The sequence below is a fragment of the Rhipicephalus sanguineus genome, chromosome 1 (genome assembly GCF_013339695.2).
Source record: "Rhipicephalus sanguineus isolate Rsan-2018 chromosome 1, BIME_Rsan_1.4, whole genome shotgun sequence".
Lineage (NCBI taxonomy): Eukaryota > Metazoa > Arthropoda > Arachnida > Ixodida > Ixodidae > Rhipicephalus > Rhipicephalus sanguineus.
In genome coordinates this window covers 182,190,455-182,209,035 of record NC_051176.1, presented here as the reverse complement: position 1 = coordinate 182,209,035, position 18,581 = coordinate 182,190,455, and the positions used below count along the sequence as shown (strand labels likewise).

General features: G+C 46.8%; 1 protein-coding gene across 1 annotated transcript in view; it reads right to left on the bottom strand.

Moving 5' to 3' along the window:
• Window positions 1–8,013: 8,013 nt before the first annotated feature.
• Window positions 8,014–18,581, bottom strand: part of LOC119403397 (L-xylulose reductase) — a 36,337-nt gene continuing 25,769 nt past the window's right edge. Inside the window, exons 6-7 of the mRNA XM_037670339.2 lie at window positions 14,487–14,607; window positions 8,014–8,232 (exon numbers count right to left, since the gene is read on the bottom strand). Coding sequence (XP_037526267.1) covers window positions 8,129–8,232; window positions 14,487–14,607 — 225 coding nt within the window. The 3' untranslated portion in view covers window positions 8,014–8,128. The remainder of the gene's footprint in view (window positions 8,233–14,486; window positions 14,608–18,581) is intronic.

The following is an 18,581-nucleotide window of genomic DNA, read 5'->3' as shown; positions in this document are numbered from 1 at the left end:
CTGCAGCTGCGCTCGAAAACACCTGAGCGCGTGCGCTGCAGTCGCGATGGCATGCCGCGCCTGCCTTCCGGAATGCCGGCTGCACTTGTCCCCCGTCGCACGGTACAGCTCTGCAGCACAACGCCGGCGATGCGTCATCCCTGCAAACAGCGTTTGGAGGATTTTGCAAGATTTTTTTTTTTTGTCAGGGTCAATTCGCTGTCTGCGTTGATGCGCGCTCATGTCGCAGTTACTCATTTAGCGTGACAGACTGCGACAAGATAATTTAGACAGCTGACGGTTGGCTGAGCTCAAGCAACAAGCACGGACGAAGGCCTGTAGTCTCGCTTAATCATTAGATATTATCTAGCAAAATGCGAAATCGCAGAGCGCAGCACTGCGAATGAGCAACAAAGGTGGTGAAAATGAGGTCAAAGTTAACAGGGTATACACACTACCTGGTTTCATCAAGACAATTGTGCTTACGAAATGATAAAAAAACAACACTTATCGCTGAGAAAGCTCCAAACTTTCAGCCACTATGTTATGCTGGAATAAACATAGAATAATAATTGTTGGAGTTTAACTTACCAAAACCCACGGTATTATTATGAGAGACGCCGTAGTGGAGGGCTCCGGAAATTTCGACCACCTGAGGTTCTTTAACGTGCACCTAAATCTAAGCACACGGGCCTCAACCATTTCCGCCTCCATCGAAAATGCGGCCGCCGCGGAATAAACAGCGGTGTCCTCCTCAGGAATTGGAAGTTTCTTACACCAGGGCTCCTTTTGACAAAAACGACTTGCGCTAGAATTAAACATAACAGAAAATGCCCGCCAATCTTAATGCTAAGCATATCATTTGCGTAACCGACTGACCGATGGTAAAGGGCACTGGCAAATTCAATGTTTTGTGAATTCGCAGATTAGGCTGTTTTATCTCCCAGTTTAATCTTTACTTACATGGAGCTGAGATGGTACAAAGCGTAGCTCTATTCCGCTTTGTATTTATTCCGGATTCGCCATTATTCTTCTCTGATTCGTCGAATTCGCCAAAAATTTTCGGGCCGCGTGCACTCAGTTTGCTTGTCAAACAAGTGGCGACAAGGAACCGCTAAAACAGGTGAAGTGAAAAGGAGGCGTACGTAGACGTTGTTTCGAAACGGTATAGAAGAAACAAAGGAAATGATCGTTATGCGACCACCCGAAAAAAATTGAAGGACACTTTGTAAATTCCAAAGTGTGTTCGACGAAAGCCTGTGGCCATTCAACTGACTATACCAAGGTATCGGGGGAATCCACATTCTTGGGGCGCTTCTCCGAACCGCTTGCCGTGGAATCATCACCGGGCCGCTGACGTCTGACGAAGGAGCGTTGCCGCGCACGCCGCTGTGCCATCACATGATTGCTGAGACAGTGTGAGGGGGCCGGACGGACGCCGCCGCTGGACTTTGGAAGGAGAAACGCGCAACTGTTGCGCGTTGACGGACGGACGCCGCCGACGGACGCCGCCGCGTTGTGCAACAGTTGCGCGTGGGAAGGAGCAACGCGCAGCTGTTGCTATGCGCCGCTCTGCCATCAGGTGACTGCTGAGAGAGCATGAGGGGGAGAGGCCACAGCTGGCACCGTTCCAGGGCACGGATGGACGCCGCGAGTATGAGACATTAAAGGCTTTCTCCTTAAATAACCAAACGCAATTAAATTCGTTTTCGCCGCCAGCTATAACAGTACCCTGCGCCAGAACAAACGGTGGTCAGCCATCTATTCCTTGCGAAGCTGGACACTCCAGCTATTCTGATATCTCGTAGCGATGTATTATGCTCGATTTTGTGGTAGTCTTACCGCTCCCCGCTCACGGCTGTCTCATACCGTGCATATTGTCTAATGGCGTCCCCTCTATTCCATGCTTGTAATGGAAATGAATCAATAAACCACTCCTTTTAATACGAAAGTGCTTTATACATGGGTCCACCAAGACTTCATTGGCGTATTTACGTCTCAGAAATGACGTCGGTAGAGTGCACACTGTCACATGACAAAGAAAAACTACAAAGAAAATTTTAGTTGACGGGAGTTGAACCCATGACCTCTCGGCACGGAACGATAGCTGCCAGGCGTTCTACCTACTGCACTACCGTCACACATGCACGAAACTTCACAAACGCAGCTTTAATCTCTCACACCTTCCTCTCACTGTGTTCTTGGTTGACGGGGCCGTGTCGCCGTCAGGGAGCAGTGAAGTGCTGCATCATGGCACTCGGCGCAGCGGAGGCTTTCCCTGCAGTATTGTAGGAAACTCTATGGTCGGTGAAATACGGCGTATGCGTTGATTCGATTGGTCGATGGTGTTACGTGATTTTCCTTTCACGTCGTGTTAGCGCGACGCCTCCTCGCTAGCGTAGAGCAGCTCCAAATAGAGAGAGAGAGAGAGAGAGAGATAGGTAGAATGAGATAGAGATAGAGATAGAGATAGAGAAACATTATTCAAGTGTCCTTGCTGGGGTCAAGGGTGGCGGGCAGCCGGGAGACAGGCCCCTCCGTAACCCCCCTTCCTCAGGCGGCGGCCACAACTTGAATCCTGGCGGCGTCTTCGGCAAGCCGGACGACCCACAGCTGGTCCTCTGGGGACGTGCTGAGCAGCATAGCCTCGCACTGCTCAGCCCCGGTGATTGTAAATGTAGGATTTATGCTGTTTTTTATTGTGTGAGTAGCTGCGGGACAGGCCCATATGATATGGTCGAGCTCGGCGCGAGGCGCACCACACGCCTTGCATTGTGGTGTGTGGACTGCGGGGTAAATACGGCTGTATGGTGAAGGAGAGGGGAAAGTGCTGCCAGTAATAAACGCCAGGTGGTGGATCTCTGCTTATTGAGGAATTTGTCTGGTGGTTGGCACTTGAGTCGGGCCTTACGGTAGTACATGAGGATTTCTCCGAAGGTAACCATTCTGTTTCTCGCATGGTCGCGAAAAGAGGAGACCGTCATCTCTCTCTCGGCTGTTCCGGGTCAAGAGGGGTCGCGCTCTGTTGATTACAACGGTGTTTCTCCGCCGCCTACATTTCGAGTGCGATGGCGCCGACTAATAATACGGATGCAATAGCGCCGCACAAAGGCAACGACGTCGATGCGCGAATGTCGTGCAAGTAGGTGCTTTGGTGCACGCCAGTGGGAAGCGGAACGCCTTCACGCGTTCACGAATCAAACCACGAACTTTGGCTCTCGCGCTCCTGAAGCGCCCTGTGGTAGTGTATGCATGAGCACAGGCGTGGTTACTGGGAATCGCACACCTTGCCGTTTTTCTGCTCAAATTACGACACTTAGAAAGAGTGCATATCAAGTACCAGTGTTTGTTATGTACATGTTGACGCCATCTTTCCGCGGGATTCAAAATATGCTGTGTCCAGGTGTATGTTAACTACTACAACAGGGTTGTTGCTGAGCTAGTTAGTTGATTACTTGAGAAAACCTGGTAAGGTGCAAAAAGGACGGAGGCGAATAAAAGACACGAACTGACAAACACGGGCGCCAACTTCAAACTGTTTATTAACAGAAACCACGCCTATTTATATATGCTGCCGAACAAGGTAATCACATTGCAGGTATAATAGATTCATGTATGAACAGAAAATCATCATGAGGCACTGAAAAAGAGTTGAGACATGCGCCGAGCCGAGCTGCAATATCATGCCAGCACGCATGAACTCGTAGCTATTGCAGGATCAAGGCCAGTGAGAATCAAAATAGGTTTGCTGTTCATCCATGCATCTATATCTGCATATTGAATACCTTGTTCGGCAGCATATATAAATAGGGTGGTTTCTGTTAATGAACAGTTGGAAGTTGGCGCCCGTGTTTGTCAATTCGCGTTTTTTCTTCGACCCCGTCCTTTTTGCGCCTTGCGAGGTTTTCTCAAGTAACTACTACAGCCAGCACAAAGTTTCAGTCATGATCATGGACGTTATTCCTCGGGATGGAGATGTGCCACCAGGCGTCTACATGGGCGCATCCACGTCAAAAGGTGCTATAGCTTCCCAACACCAATAGACAATGTGCAAGCTCTCGCATATCAATGTACAATAAGCATAAAATAACAGAGAGCTGAGCTAGTTGGTAAGTATTCATGTTAAAGAGACAGGGCGTGCAAACACGGACCCAAGAGAGAAGTCAAGACACCACAAGCGCCGGCGTTTGTGGTGTCTTGACTTCTCTCTTGGGTCCGTGTTTGCACGCCCTGTCTTTTTAACACACTAAGCATTAAGCTACTTCTGTGAGGACACGTTTCACTTTCGTATTACACCGATTCCTAAGACGGAGGGATCAAACATGATTTTTACATTTCGAACAGTGTTCTAACCATAGAAAGAAGTTACTCAAAGCAGCAGTTCCCGACGTTGCATTACGGTTAAAAAAATAAGAAAATCCAACTAGTTCCACGCCATGAAAACCGTCGGGAAGCGAACTGTCGCCCCTTTCGTCAGGCATTACATCTTCCTCCTAAGTTCCGGCAAAACCTTCCATAATTATTTCATATACCCCCTAGCTGGCTTGCAATAAGCGTCTCTCCTCGTAAGCTCGTGTTGGCACCGGCGAAGCGACCGGCAGTGACGTCGCCGCCGCCTCGACGCTATAGCGCTCGGCGTCTTGGGCGCACCACGGCCGCTCAACGAACATAACAACGTCGGAGCGAGAATGACTGCCGCAGACGCGCACGATATTCGCTGCGAGAGGGGAGGGGCGAGTCGTCCACGTGGCCACTCCCCTCTCGCATTCATATGCTTCCCATAAGTTAACGTCGTGCAAGCGCGGATGTATAGTTCAGTGGTTGTGAAACTTGTCTCCGGACCATGGGGGCCAATGTTCAAACCCCTCCTCGCCGATGTTCTATTTATTTCTTTATTCACTCCTCCTTTCAGTCATACCTCCTCCCGGCGGTAGATCACGTGAGTTTTAGCGAGCGCCATGGATGGCGAACGACGACAACACCGACACAGGGTCCACAAAGACAGCTGCGCTGTAAAGATCAATTTCTACAGAAAGGCAGATCAAACTTCCGACATACCGACCTGCATCTGCCTTACAAGTTACTTAAACAGCTTTTTGAGGAGGCACCAGACTTGACTCTTTTATCAGACTTGAGTGCTTTAGCACCCCGTAATCAGTGGAGCTCAGTATGGTTTCTGTACTGTAATTCTACAGACTAAAACTATCACATAACCCGAACCAGCAGGTTTGATTTCTTTAGGTTGCATGCGAATGGTTATTGGTATTTTACCAGACCGTAAAGATCACGTGCTGCGTGACGCACTCTGACGACAGCTGCATCAAAATCTTGATACGTATAGCTAAGAGTAAGTATATGATATTTAGATTTATCTCCAAGCCGCGCACCGACTACATAAACATACTAAGATGGGAACCAAGAGCTGCAGCGGATTTAAGCGCAAAGAATTTTAAAGTATAATTAAAAAAAGTTATGGAAGATCCAGGCCTACAGACTCGCATAAGAAGTAAGCAGTACTGTTTGGTGCATATTTAAATTACATCCTTTAGTATCGCTTTAGATACGACAGAAAACATACTCCGCTCTTTACTCGCACTTGTCCTATACCATGCTTGTTTGGGGCACAACAAGTGAAAATGACCTTAACAAACTAAAATATCTACAGGAGAAAGTGGTTCATTTACTTGAGAACTATTATACGATGACCCGAGGAGGATCTTTAGTAATTTGTTCTTTATAAAAGATAGCGCACTCAAAGAAAAACAAGTTTAAGAATATAAATTAATAGCCCACCTTCTGAGAACAAGCTTCACTCTCTTCTACGACGTGAAGCTATGCCCAAATATCCACTACGTAGACAAGAAATTCAGGCACCTGCTACAGCGACAGCATGGGGTGGAACCCTAACTACATGGCACGTGCCTGTGCTTCCAAATTGTGCTGGTGAGAAATTAAATTCTACCCCTTATTAACGAAATTCAAACACCACACAAAGTATTTCGTTCCGACTGCGTTATTATTGCCGCGCGCGCTTCTCTTTCTATTAACGAGATAACGTTAAAGAGCTCGCTTCGCAGAAATACTGGTGTCGGCGTCCGGCGTCATTGGTTGTGAGCGAAAAATCAAGAAAGGTGTAAAGAAAGTAAACAATAACGATCTTAGGTCAGGGTGAGATTCGAACCCAGGCCGTCTGCGTGGCAAGCAGGTGTTCTACCACAGAGCAACGCTATTGCTTGTAAGTGCTTCGGAAAAAAAAAAACGCTATATGAATGCCAAATGTTGCGTGGCAGAAGCGTAGAATCGCGCCAGGCGTCAAAACATGTGAATTGCGCACCGAGTGGGTGTTTGAAAGGCCCACCCACTACAAAGTGCTCAGACATATTTAATCATGATCATCAGCAAAAGCATCAACAAAGTGAGCAGCTGCATAGGTTCGCGTGTTGCCTTACGGGCGCGTAGTGGGCCCTTCGCCGATTCGCAAAAGGAAGAACTATGGCGTAGTGCCTACTGCAAGTACAACTGTACTTGCAGTAGGCATTCTAGGATAGTTTGAAACGGCCAGTGTTACGCGCACAGTCGTTCTATTCCTTACAGCACGGTTGGGGCATGCACCGAGAACTGAAGCCAGGCTAGCAATTGACAAGGCATGGGGTCCGATTAAGCTATCGCGTTCTACTCTCGAAGGCGAAGCTTCCTCCAGGTTTTTTTTTATGTAAGCAGCCTGTTACACGTGGAACCACTACCTTGCGCAAACCGCGCCCGAATGTCTGGGAACATTCCCGATTATTTTTTAATCTTCCGATAAGGTTGTGCACCCAACTCGAAAAATAGAGTTTATTCTGGAACTAACCCGGCTACCAACGATAACGCTGGAATCTTCGACGCCACATGCCGACGCGCTTTACCGCTGTTCAGATTATTCGACTACCAACGACTATGCACGCCGATATCATTGCACTTTGAGTGTCATTCTTTTTCTGGGTACAAGTTCACCCAATAAAGAGTTTGAAGTTTACCGGCTGCGGTTGCTTTCTTCAGCGTCACAATCCCGCGACAATATCAGTTGTAGGTTTTAACTTGTACTACGTGCCACTATCAATGCTTTTTTGACTTATATGTGTCCTTGTTGGTTCATGCAAACCATCTATACATATACAGAATGTAAGGGCTCGCATCTCTTTAGTTCGTAAGCCCTATTTCTCATTTAACTTTATTGTTTTCTACGAGCATGTCGCGGAAAGCGTCACGAGATATGTTCTTTTTCCCACATGTAAATGTGGTCGATATGTTTTCTTGTGTTGATGTTCATATATTCTTTGCTACCCGTTACATTTGCACCCGCCACAGTGGTCTAGTGGTTACGGCGCCCTACTTCTGACCCGAAGGTCGCGGTATCGTATCCTGGCCGCGGCGGCCGCATTTCGCTAGAGGCGGAATGCTAGAGGCCCGTGTAGTTACATTTAGGCGCACGTTAAAGAACCCCAGGTGGTCGTAAAATCCGGAGCCTTCCACTGCGGCGTTCCTCATAATTATGTCGTGGTTTTGGGTCGTAAAACGCCAACATTTATTATTATTATTATTATTCGTTCTTTAGTCCTTCAGTGAGTGCCATACTAAGCGCATTTCAGCGTGAAAAGTAGAGGAGCTTAGTTGGGTCAAGCTTAGCTTAGTTTAGTTGGGTCAAGCTAACGGTGAGGGAGAGTTGCACAGGCGTCTCTGATCGGTCCACTTCTACTGGCTTACATTGCGGTGGCTCGTCGACGATGCCGGCTACGAGCAGGCAAAAGACAGGCAAACCCAGTGAACACGGCGGGAAACTTCCCGCCGAGATATATATAGAGCTATACCTTTCATTCGTTTCGGAACGCTGCCGCGGTTCTGCAGCTATTGCAATAGATTTCATTTCTGTACGGTATAATAATACGCCGTTTAACGCTTGCACATCCCTACGACACGACGTCGTCAGTTCATGCGATTTTCTGACAGACAGTTGATGACATTTCTTTTAATGAAAATATTTTCAGTCCACTGATGAAAACATATTACGTTGTATTTATTGTCATGACTGCAAAATACATTCCCACTCTGGAAAATTTTATTCCACACATGCAGTCTACTGAATGCACGCTATCTAATAGACAATGCATTTTCAGACTGCTGTGTAGCCACCGTCGATAGGCAGAACGACCCCTGTTACCATGGACGCCATATCGCTGAGAAGAAACAGCACCACATCTGATATTTCCTTTGTCTCTGCAAATGGAACAGACAGGCGAATTAACGCGTCACTGTTAAATTCAATAAGTTATGAAATTTCATGTGCTCCGACCACAATACACGGCGTAGTGGAGAACAACAGATTAAATTTGAACACTCGGGTTTCTTAAACGCGCACTTATATCCAAGTACACGGGCATCTTCGGATTTCGTCTGCATAGAAATGCAGCTTCCGTGGTCTGTGAGCAAACCGCCGTCCTCTACAGTCAAATCCACGTATATCAAACTCGAAAAAAAAAAGAAAAAAATAACAGGGGTTACTTTGTTATATTGGTATTCCATGTACAAGTTTTAAAGGGACGCCGAACAGAAAAACGATTTTTCTCATATTAGTAAATTGCTCTGTTACAATCCTAAAATCACCACGCTTGCAGCGAGAGGTCGTTTGGCAAGCGATAAAACGCGCAAAAATAAAAGGCGGGTGGCGACGCCACCTTGAAATTCTCGCACCAAACGCCGTGACGTCATAGATTTTGATGGCGTCTGCTAGGTCCTACGTAGTTCCTAATCGGTAAAAATGAAGTACATTGTCCTCTAAGGCGGCCATAGACCAAGTTTCAGGAAATTTTGTTGAGCCAATTTCTCTAAAATACGAAAAATACACTTTGAAATCCGTGACGTCATGCGCGGACATTACCGCGCGAAATTTAAAAATGCTGCTTCAACCTTGAGTTCCTCTTCTATTATTAAACCTGTGATGATGAAATTAACAACATTAGAGTTCTCAGAGCACAATTTATTATTCTAAACCGACTCATTGTTTCATTTTAGTGTCCCTTTAATGAAATTATTGTATCTTTAGGGCAAGCTTGGGTGCGCAAGTTGGCTTCACGGCACTGCTCACAGTAATGTAAGGGAGACGCCTTCTCGGTTTGCAGTTGGGTATGCGGGGTTATATGCAGGAGTGGATTATACGCGAGAAAATACTGTATCGACGTAAATAGCGCCTCAAAATTTTCACACGCAACTGTCCGTACTCATTGGGCGCCAAAAGCCTCTAGTCTGCCTTGGCCTAAATGTCGGCCATATTTTTCAATATCACACTCAGCGTGCTTCTTGGGATGCTGTACGCAGCGGCGACGTCGGGCTCCTTTCCTCCACGTTCGGCTGTGTTGATTATCGCCAGCTTTGCGGATAACTATACTGAGGCAAGGTCTGAGTACGGGCTAGTTGGTATTTCATTGCATATTGTGATTTACAGCGCGGTGGAAGACACGAGACAGAGATCAGCGAAGGCGAGCGCTGTCTTCGTTGATCTCTGTCTTGTGTCTTCCCCTGAGCTGTAAATCACAATTTGCCGAGAACAGCAGGTTCTTCCGTTTTACGGCATCCATCGCGTTAAGAAAACGAGCGGAGAAGTGAACGGCGACCACGCACGACGGGCCGGCGGTTCAACGGCGAGAAATCATGGGGGAAAGCAACGGTAAACGGTAATTTGCACTCTCTCCGCGTGGCGCCCACGTGATCACAGCGCTCGCTTTCCCAAATGCATGCAGGAAGGGCCCCCTTCCGTGAGGAAAAGCCAAATATTTGTGACGGAAAGCCAACTTTTTGGGGCTATTCGCGCTGCCCGATGTTCAATATATCAAGTGTTCCGGCTATTTTTGTTCGATGTAGCCGCAGAATTTTCTGTGCATTGACATTAAAGCATTGCCGTGCTCCAAAACAGTGCGATATAAAGGATAATCCAATTTACCCGAGTTAGATATAGTCGTGTTCGACTGTATACTATTCGGCTGCGCAGCGCTGTAGACGGCCAGCCACGAAAGCGGATGAGTATGTCACTGTCGTTTACCCAGCTAGAGGCTCATGGACAGGTTCGTATGCGGGGTGTTTCAAAGCATGCGTTCGAAATTCTGTAGAGATAGGGAAGATCTCAAGATTGCATATACAACACAGGCATAACTTTGAAGATTATTCGAGGCAGTAACTGAATAAGTAAGTACCAAAGCTATAATTAGAATTTCTACTGAAATAGTGAAGGCTATTAATCCCAAGCCGACAATTGAAGCCCGCCTTCCTTATTGTTCATATACAGTTGCTGATGTGCAAAATTCTAACGCTGCTAACTTTTACAACGCAAAGAGTGTCAGTCGTTTCGCCCGGAAAACCAGCACTGCAGCTGTAGAAGAACGTAACTGTCATCGTCATAGAAGATGCCCATGAGTGACTGAAGTTGGGCAAGCATCAAGCGAACGTTCTGATCCAACCTGTCACCTCGCTTGCTTCATGCTCAACCGATGGTCCTGTGTAAACCGCTGCGTCCCTTACGGGCTTTTGCTAAGAGCATGAAGCGCGCACCGATTGCTCTGCATAAATGAGAAGCATTTCTTTTTTTTTCATGTCCGAAACCAGTCATAACTGTTACGAATGACGGCCTTCTCGTGTTGCGGTCGGATCAATCGTTGATTTTTTGTTATTGTTGTTGTTGTTAACAAGCGGCAAGATTCACAGAGCTCCGGATTCGTTCGTAAGTTCTCCATCTCATTGTCCGGTCGCACCTGCTTGTAACATGCGCACCATCTTGAATGGCTGATATTCACAGTTCATAACACACTCCTAGATTGACGCCTTGGGCCCCGAATACCTGTTTCTCAGAACTGTTCGCATAATCATGATAACAGAGTCTGTCATACATAGTAGTCTATACCGGAAACGGCCGAAGACGTGTGATTTTTAGCAAGTACACCATGTGTTGCATGGCATGTTGTTGTTCTTCGTCCATTGATCGCTACATTTTCTGCGAAATTATGCGGAGTTTTTTTATTGATATGTATTTGAAGGAGGTCCTGACGCCTTTTTTAGCTGCCACTTTTATTACTCCTCTCCGCACGGCAAAAGGTAAGATCAGGAAAAGAATGAAAGGCAGAAAATTGTGTTAAATATCGCGTACATTTTCGTAGTTCCACGCGCAAATAAAGTGGAGCGCAGAATCCAGTATAAGGATGTTAAGAGACAACCAGAGTTCCGTAAACGAGTGGAAGTGCACATGAGAGTCCGACAACATTCATGTTTAGAGTTTCGCAGAAGGGACGGCTGACGTAAAGACATTTTCACACAAGTGTTAACGCTAAGTATGTTCGTAACATTTTGTATTTTCAATAAATATTTGAAAAACCATAAGTGTGCTTTTCTGTATAGTGCAACTGATAGCAGTTGACCAAGCACTTTTTATGAGTGTATGACTGAACGGGTCATGAGTGAGCATTATTAAATCAATGTTTAGTTGATTTAATAATGTTTAGCGTGTGGCACAGAAATAAACAATTGTTAGTACGCGCTTCACCCTGAGTGTGTCTTTTTCTGCGTCAATTCGTCCAGTTCCTGGCAGCGCGAACAAGCCATGTTCAGTTATCGCCTCGCCGTATTATATCGTGGGCACACGAGAAGAAAAAGCGCTTTCTTACAGTGGGCAAAACGGCACTGCAGGCTAGCGGCATACACTTCCTACAGATTTCACGTAGAGTGCAAATGCATACATTTTTATTGCGATAGCAATTATATGGACAGTCTCGGCTGGATTTTGCCATCGCCGTCGCCGCCGTCATGCACCGTATATGTATTTATATGTATATAAAAGCCCCAAAGAAAAATAATTCAGAAAAATGCTTCCGAAGCGCGGAATCGAACCAGGGACCTCTTCCTCCGCAGCGAGTGGCGCTAGCCACTACGCCACGAAACGCAGATCCTCCACGTAGGTAACGGCGAGCGTTATATACACACCCTTCACCGCTGGACGCACTCGGAGACGGCTGCGCTTATAAGCGTTTCTTCATTACCAGCGAGATGGCGTTAGGAGCGCGACAGGCGCATTTAAAAGTCGTCGGCGAGCTCGCTCGCTTCTTCTTATACTTGCGCAGGGAGAACCTTGCCCTTCCGCTGTCTGCTACGCGCGGTTTTCTTGTTCTGAGGGGAAGAGGGATGTTTCACGCTTTCACCGTGATGTCCGCGTTCATGTTACGGAGCGTACGAAAGCCACTCGAGCTCAAGGGACGCCGCTAAACGAACAAACAGAAGATGAGCGCGAGCTATCAAGTGTCACAGCTCGACACTTGAAGCACGCTAGTTTCCTTCGCTGCTTCGGCCGCCTTTGCAACAGGAGCGCTGTTCAAACTGAGAGTATCCATTGGCGAGCCTCACTTCATACAGCATTAGTTTCCTGCTATCGCATTCATTGCTTCGGCCTTGCGGCGAAACTGTGACTTTTTTTTTATAGCAGAAGTGAGCTGTTATGCCCGCCGTTTGTCCGGTTCGCGATGTATACAAGCAATAATCATTATGACGGCGCGGCCACATCAAGCCACATCAAGTTAAGCATAGCTGTGCCTAGTTAGGCCAAGTTAATCATAGCCAAGCCTAATTAAGCCTATTTTAGCATGGTAATGCGTAATTATCTAAGCATAAATACGTTAATTATATCAAAGCCTAATTACTCACAATTAAGCCGAGTTGAGATTCTGGTGCGCCCAGTCATGCCAAGCTCGGCAAGATGAGCCGTGCTAATCCTAATTAAGACTAGGACTGAGCCTAGTTTGCGCTTATTAGGCTAATATGCTAATTACGCCTATGTTGACTTGGGATTGAAGCTAATGGTGACCAAGCCTCGAATATGCAAATAGGATCAATTAAGCTATTAGGCCTGGTCCAGATAATTACGCTAATTAATGTAATTAAGCTACTAGGTGCTGTCATTGCCAAGCGATTCCCATCGAACCCTATCGACACCTAGATAATACTCGTGATTTACCATGTGATCACGTGAACACTTCGTGCATCGACGTGTGAATGCACGTGTGCATATAGTCAAGCCAGGACCAGCCGAGTGCCGACCAGCTCTGCTCTGGCCCAGCCTTGCGTGACTCAGTATAAGCTGCGCAACCTATTTATAACGAAGTTGACTTTCTTTTTTAGTTTAATAATGTGTGAAAGCCGTCACAACTGCCGATCAAGAGCAATCGAGAGTAACGCCGTCACGGAATTATTTTACAGCGGAGCGGCCAAGCTTGGGGTTGATCCGTTAACTAGACACAAAACTAGCACCATCGTGGATCGTCAAGCGCTCTCTTCTTTCTCTTCGTCAACTTCTGCTTCGCTCCTAGAACACGTGCGCCGATTTGTCCGGCGGAGGGTCGGTAACTCTGATGGGCGAGAGAACGAGTACAGTGAGAGAGAAAGGAAGACAGAAAGAGAGAGAGAGAGAGAAAGAAAGATAAATAGAGAAATTCTTGGCGAGGCGGGATTCGAGGCGCCTACTCGTGATCCGAAGGCGAGCGTCGTAGCCACTCGGCTATCCAGGCACGCTATCAGAGCATAGCATAGCCTTGTATAGTACAGTATAGCAAGAAGGTGAGGAGGAGAGATGTGAGGGTAAGGAGGAGCGAAAGAAGGAGGGGAGAGTAAAGCATAGAGTACAAAAAAAAAAGAGAAATAGGGAACTAGAGAGAAAGAAAGGGACGAAAGACAGAAAAAGAAGGAACTTCATTTGGGCCTAGTTGGTACATATTCCTGCGGTTAAAATTACAGAGCAAACACACAAGACGCCCACGAAGAAAAGACACGACACACACAAGCGCTTGTGCGTGTCGTGCGTTTTCTTCGTGGGCGTGTTGTGTGGTTGCGCGGTAATTTTAACCTCGGGGACAGCAAGAGAAGGAAAGAGATAAAGAGAGAGAATCAAGGAAAAAAAAAGAGAAAGAGATATAGAGATGAAGAAAGAAAGAGAAAAATAAAGAGAAACAAAGAAGGCTACCCAGCTCCGCGCTTCCTTCAGACTTGGCACCACTAGTACGATGCTGCCTTAATTTTTTTCCTTTTTATTAAATCATTGAATTAATTTCCCATTCAACTCTATCTATTTCAGTGGAAAATTCTTCAGCTGGCGTCTAGTAAAAGCTGTCTTACTGTAATTGAGACCCATGCCCTGTCTTTCGAAAAGTTTTTAATTGAGGATTCCCTTTTAACATTGATTGTAGCTGAAGTCATCTGCGTGGAACGAATACCATGGATGAGCCAGAAGCTTCTGCGGGAAAGGTGCCGTCATTTCTCCTTCTAGCTGGCATCCTTAGAAGTCAAAACTGCACGGCCACTCTTCGTACTAGCGTTGTAGTCGTTAGCAGGCTGCAGGAGCAAATAGGGGTAGACAGAAAGCGGGGAAGAGGGCGAGGGGTGAAAGTGCGGAAGCAGAAAGGGCTTCCTTGTGGCATAACATTTTTGACAATACATCTGCAAACCTGCAAATCGGCCGAGTGGGATCTTGGCTTTCATGGCGGCCGCCTTTTCAGGGTATTGCTTCCAAACGGCCTCGCCCATGGCTGTCTTGGTCACGGTCGGGTTCACCGAATTCACGCGAATCTGCATCGGAAAAGGACAACACAGAAATGCGCAGCTCTTCAGCTTCAGTGAAATCTATCTATCTATCTATCTATCTATCTATCTATCTATCTATCTATCTATCTATCTATCTATCTATCTATCTATCTATCTATCTATCTATCTATCTATCTATCTATCTATCTATCTATCTATCTATCTATCTATCTATCTATCTATCTATCTATCTGTGTGTCTGCCTGCCTGCCTGCCTGCCTGCCTGTGTCCTGTTCTGTTCTGTTCAGTTCTGTCTGTCTGTGTCAGGCCCGTAGCCAGGGGGGGGGGCCCTAGGGGCCCGGGCCCCCCCCAAATTTTGGTGAAGTAGGTGTTTTACAGCGAAAGCTGTTATGAGATCATTTCACCGGCCGTTTTTGGCGCCGTAGTTGTCCGCCGCCGCCGCCGCCGGTGTCCGTAACCAGTATCGCTCGAAATAAAAAAAAACAAAATAAGAAAAGAATTCCAGGATGGAACGAGGTTCGAACCTGGGCCCTCTGCGTGGGAGCCCAGTACTCAACCTCTGAGCCACGCCGGGGCTTGAAACTGCTTTGCAAAGAGGTCCTATACAGGCTTCATGTCGGGAAGGAACCACGTTAGCATATGCAATATAGCGTGGTAGAAGAGTACAATAAGCACCAAGCGTCGCACAAAGCGAATTCTGTAACCAGGCGTCACACAATGCGAATTGCGCAACGAGTAGGTTGTTGAATGCTTCCAACCCACTAAAAAGGGCTCTGCCATAATTCTTCATCGTCATCAGGCACAGCATCAACAAAGTGCGCATAATGCCTTACATGCGTTTAGCAGGTACTAACGCTTTCCGTAGAATGACGAAAAATGGCACAGTGCCTGCTGCCGTACTTCTCAAAAGTTACAATGATTCATAGCGTAGTGGGTTGCTCGCAAGTGCACTTGTATTGGTTGCCAAGGAAGCCCATAAGCGCATGATCCATTTCCTCGGGGTCTCAGTAAAATTACAATGATTTATAGCGTAGTGAGTTCCTCGCAAATGCACTTGTATTGGTTGCCAAGGAAGCCCATAAGCGCATGATCCATTTCCTCGGGGTCTCAGTAAACTTACAATGATTTATAGCGTAGTGGGTTCCTCGCAGGTGCAGTTGTATTGGTGGCCAAGGAAGCCCATAAGCGCATGATCCATTTCCTCGGGGTCTCAGTAAAGTTCTTCGCCCCCCACCCCACCCCGTCTCTCTCCCACGTCAACGTATGTTATACAGCATGACGGGAGAGGGAAATAGCGACCGGGCGTCACCCAATGCAAATTACATAACTGGTGGGCCGTTTAAAGCTTCCAACCCATTACAAAGGGCTGAGCCATAATTCTTCATCGTCATCAGTCGTCGCGTCAACAAAGTGCACATAATTCCTTACAGACGTGTAGCTGGTGCCTCGCTTCTCCGCAGAACGACGAATAATGACTTGGTAGGTGCTTCCAAACTTCACAAAAACTGTGATTTATGGTGTAGTGGGTACCTTTCTAGTGTACTTGTATTGTAGCCCCAAGAGAGCTTACAACGGGCTCTAGAAACGCCGCTCTTCCAGCTTTCGCTGTGACTGTGCTGCGGTTTCAGCGCAGGCCTGGCTGTTTTTACCAAAAATAAATACTAAAAATAGGTGTTCTTCTCAAAAAGTTAGGGTTTTCAGGAAGTGCCCCCCCCCCCCCCGAAAAAAAATTCCTGGCTACGGGCCTGGTCTGTCTGTCTGTCTGTCTGTCTGTCTGTCTGTCTGTCTGTCTGTCTGTCTGTCTGTCTGTCTGTCTGTCGGTCGGTCGGTCGGTCGGTCGGTCGGTCGGTCGGTCGGTCGGTCGGTCGGTCCGTCCGTCCGTCCGTCCGTCGTATACGTCGTGATGCTGTAGTGGTCGTTCTAATCATAGTATTTCTTGATAATACACTAGAGGAAACTCTGGCGCTAATGTCTATGGGAGCTGCAACGCATGCCGCTTCAGTCAGCATGGAAGTTGTGGGTAGTATACGGATTTGTCTAAGCTTCGTTCTTTCGGCTCTGTTTGGCTCCATGTGGCCTGGAGCCGCTTGTCGCAAGGGGAAGTTCAGCAAATGTTCAGCATTTCTACTTCACCACCTCAACCTTTTAGGCTCACCAATTCAAATCGGCTCACGAAGTTCACAACGATCCATTCTTTTATATAAAACAAACGCCAAAACATAACAATAAACAAAGCCGCAAGTGCGTTCGAAGCCGCAAGCACGAAGATTAAGCAAGTCCGTGTACTACCCATCATTCCCATGGTGGCTGAACGTTCGCAGCGCCAGAGTTCCGTCTGGTAAATATTGTAGGAAACTCCGTGGTTCTAATAACTTGGCATATCAGATTGCACACGGCATGGCATGCATGCATAACAAAGATGAATTACATGTCGTGATGAGAGTGGCATAAATGACAAGATGCTATTCCGGACGTTTTCACTAATGGATATATCAGAATATGCATGAGACGTGACACAACACGTCTAACATGCCATTCAAGCACTATATTTACTCGCATAGTACTTGCACTGGCTGATGTTGGTTAGCGTTACCTAGCAACCGCTAACGTTAGGTAACAGGCAGTAGTGTTGGCTAACGTTGGCTAACTTTTGCCTAATATTGGCCAAATGTAAGGTAATATTGCCTAATGTTGGCTGTTGGTGGCTGACTGTTGGCTAATATCGCTTAAAAAGACTACAGGAACTTCCCTCGGGGTACGACTTACGATAACTTTCTCTGTCGTCAAGGGCGTGTTGTAAACGACTATCTCAAAGCGACGACGCAATTGTCGAAATTTTGAGTCACATCTGAAGCACTGTGCCTTATTAACTGGGAACGTTCATTACAATGGTATTAACGGTCAAACTGCTGCGCGCCGAGTGGCGACGAAGACTTAGGTGTCCTGCTGTTTTATATGCCCAGTCACCTGCTGCTCCTCACCCCAAGCTCGTCCCCTCCTAAACATTCGGTACGCTGGGACTATAACTGTGTAAATGAGTTGAATGGAAATACCGTAGAAGCTGTCGTATGTGATTGTCACATGTAAGCTGATCCAGCTGTGACTTAACAACGAAAAATGAAAGCGGAGTCAAGTTGGTGCATTGCTCCCATTACTCAGGCTAATGTGTGTAGTACGTATCTTACAGGTATGTCCCTTTTACTGCCCTGTACCCGGGTTTCTTACCTCAGTTCACGCATTTATTAAACCACGCAATCTGTCTCGTAAACAACTTATTAAACGGTAGCTGCACGTTGTGTTTCGCCACGTAGACGCGTTTACATGGCTGTGTGTTATAACCTATCTGATCTGTTATAAGCGCTGCACGCAAAACTCACAGAATAAGCGGCGCACTTGTGTATTTGACGCGACTTGTCGATTCTCCAGACCAGACTCTGCTGCGACGCGCCTTTTTCCAAAGTTCGTTACGGCAAGTTCCAGTCTGACGTAACACAGCGGCCGCATTTTCCAGCATTTCCTGTCTGCCCGACGCACTCATTTTCGATGTCATCTGCACCGGCGCCTTCGATTTCAATGACTGATATCTCAAGCTAAGTGTTTTTTTTCGTAATTCTAAAAAAAGAACGGGAATGCCCTAAATTATCACGTCATACGACTTTTGCATGCAATTGACGGCCCCAACTTCATACTTGAAAAGTTAATTAACAAGTTTGCATTAATTAATCATTCAATGTAACTTTAGGGGCGGCAATGTATTTCCGCCTCGATGTCGATTTCACGTGTGAAGGCAAAAGGTGCCTGGCTGTCCAGGGGCATATCCAGAAATTTTTTCGGGGAGTGGGGGGGAAGGGGAGTGCAGGTTCAACACTCTTTATGTATGTTCATGCGTGTTTTGTATGTGTGCGTGTATACATACACATGCAGAATTCAAAATTTTGGGAAGGGAGATTGAGCAATCCGCCTTCCCCCCAACAACCCCTCCTCACCCGCCTTGGATA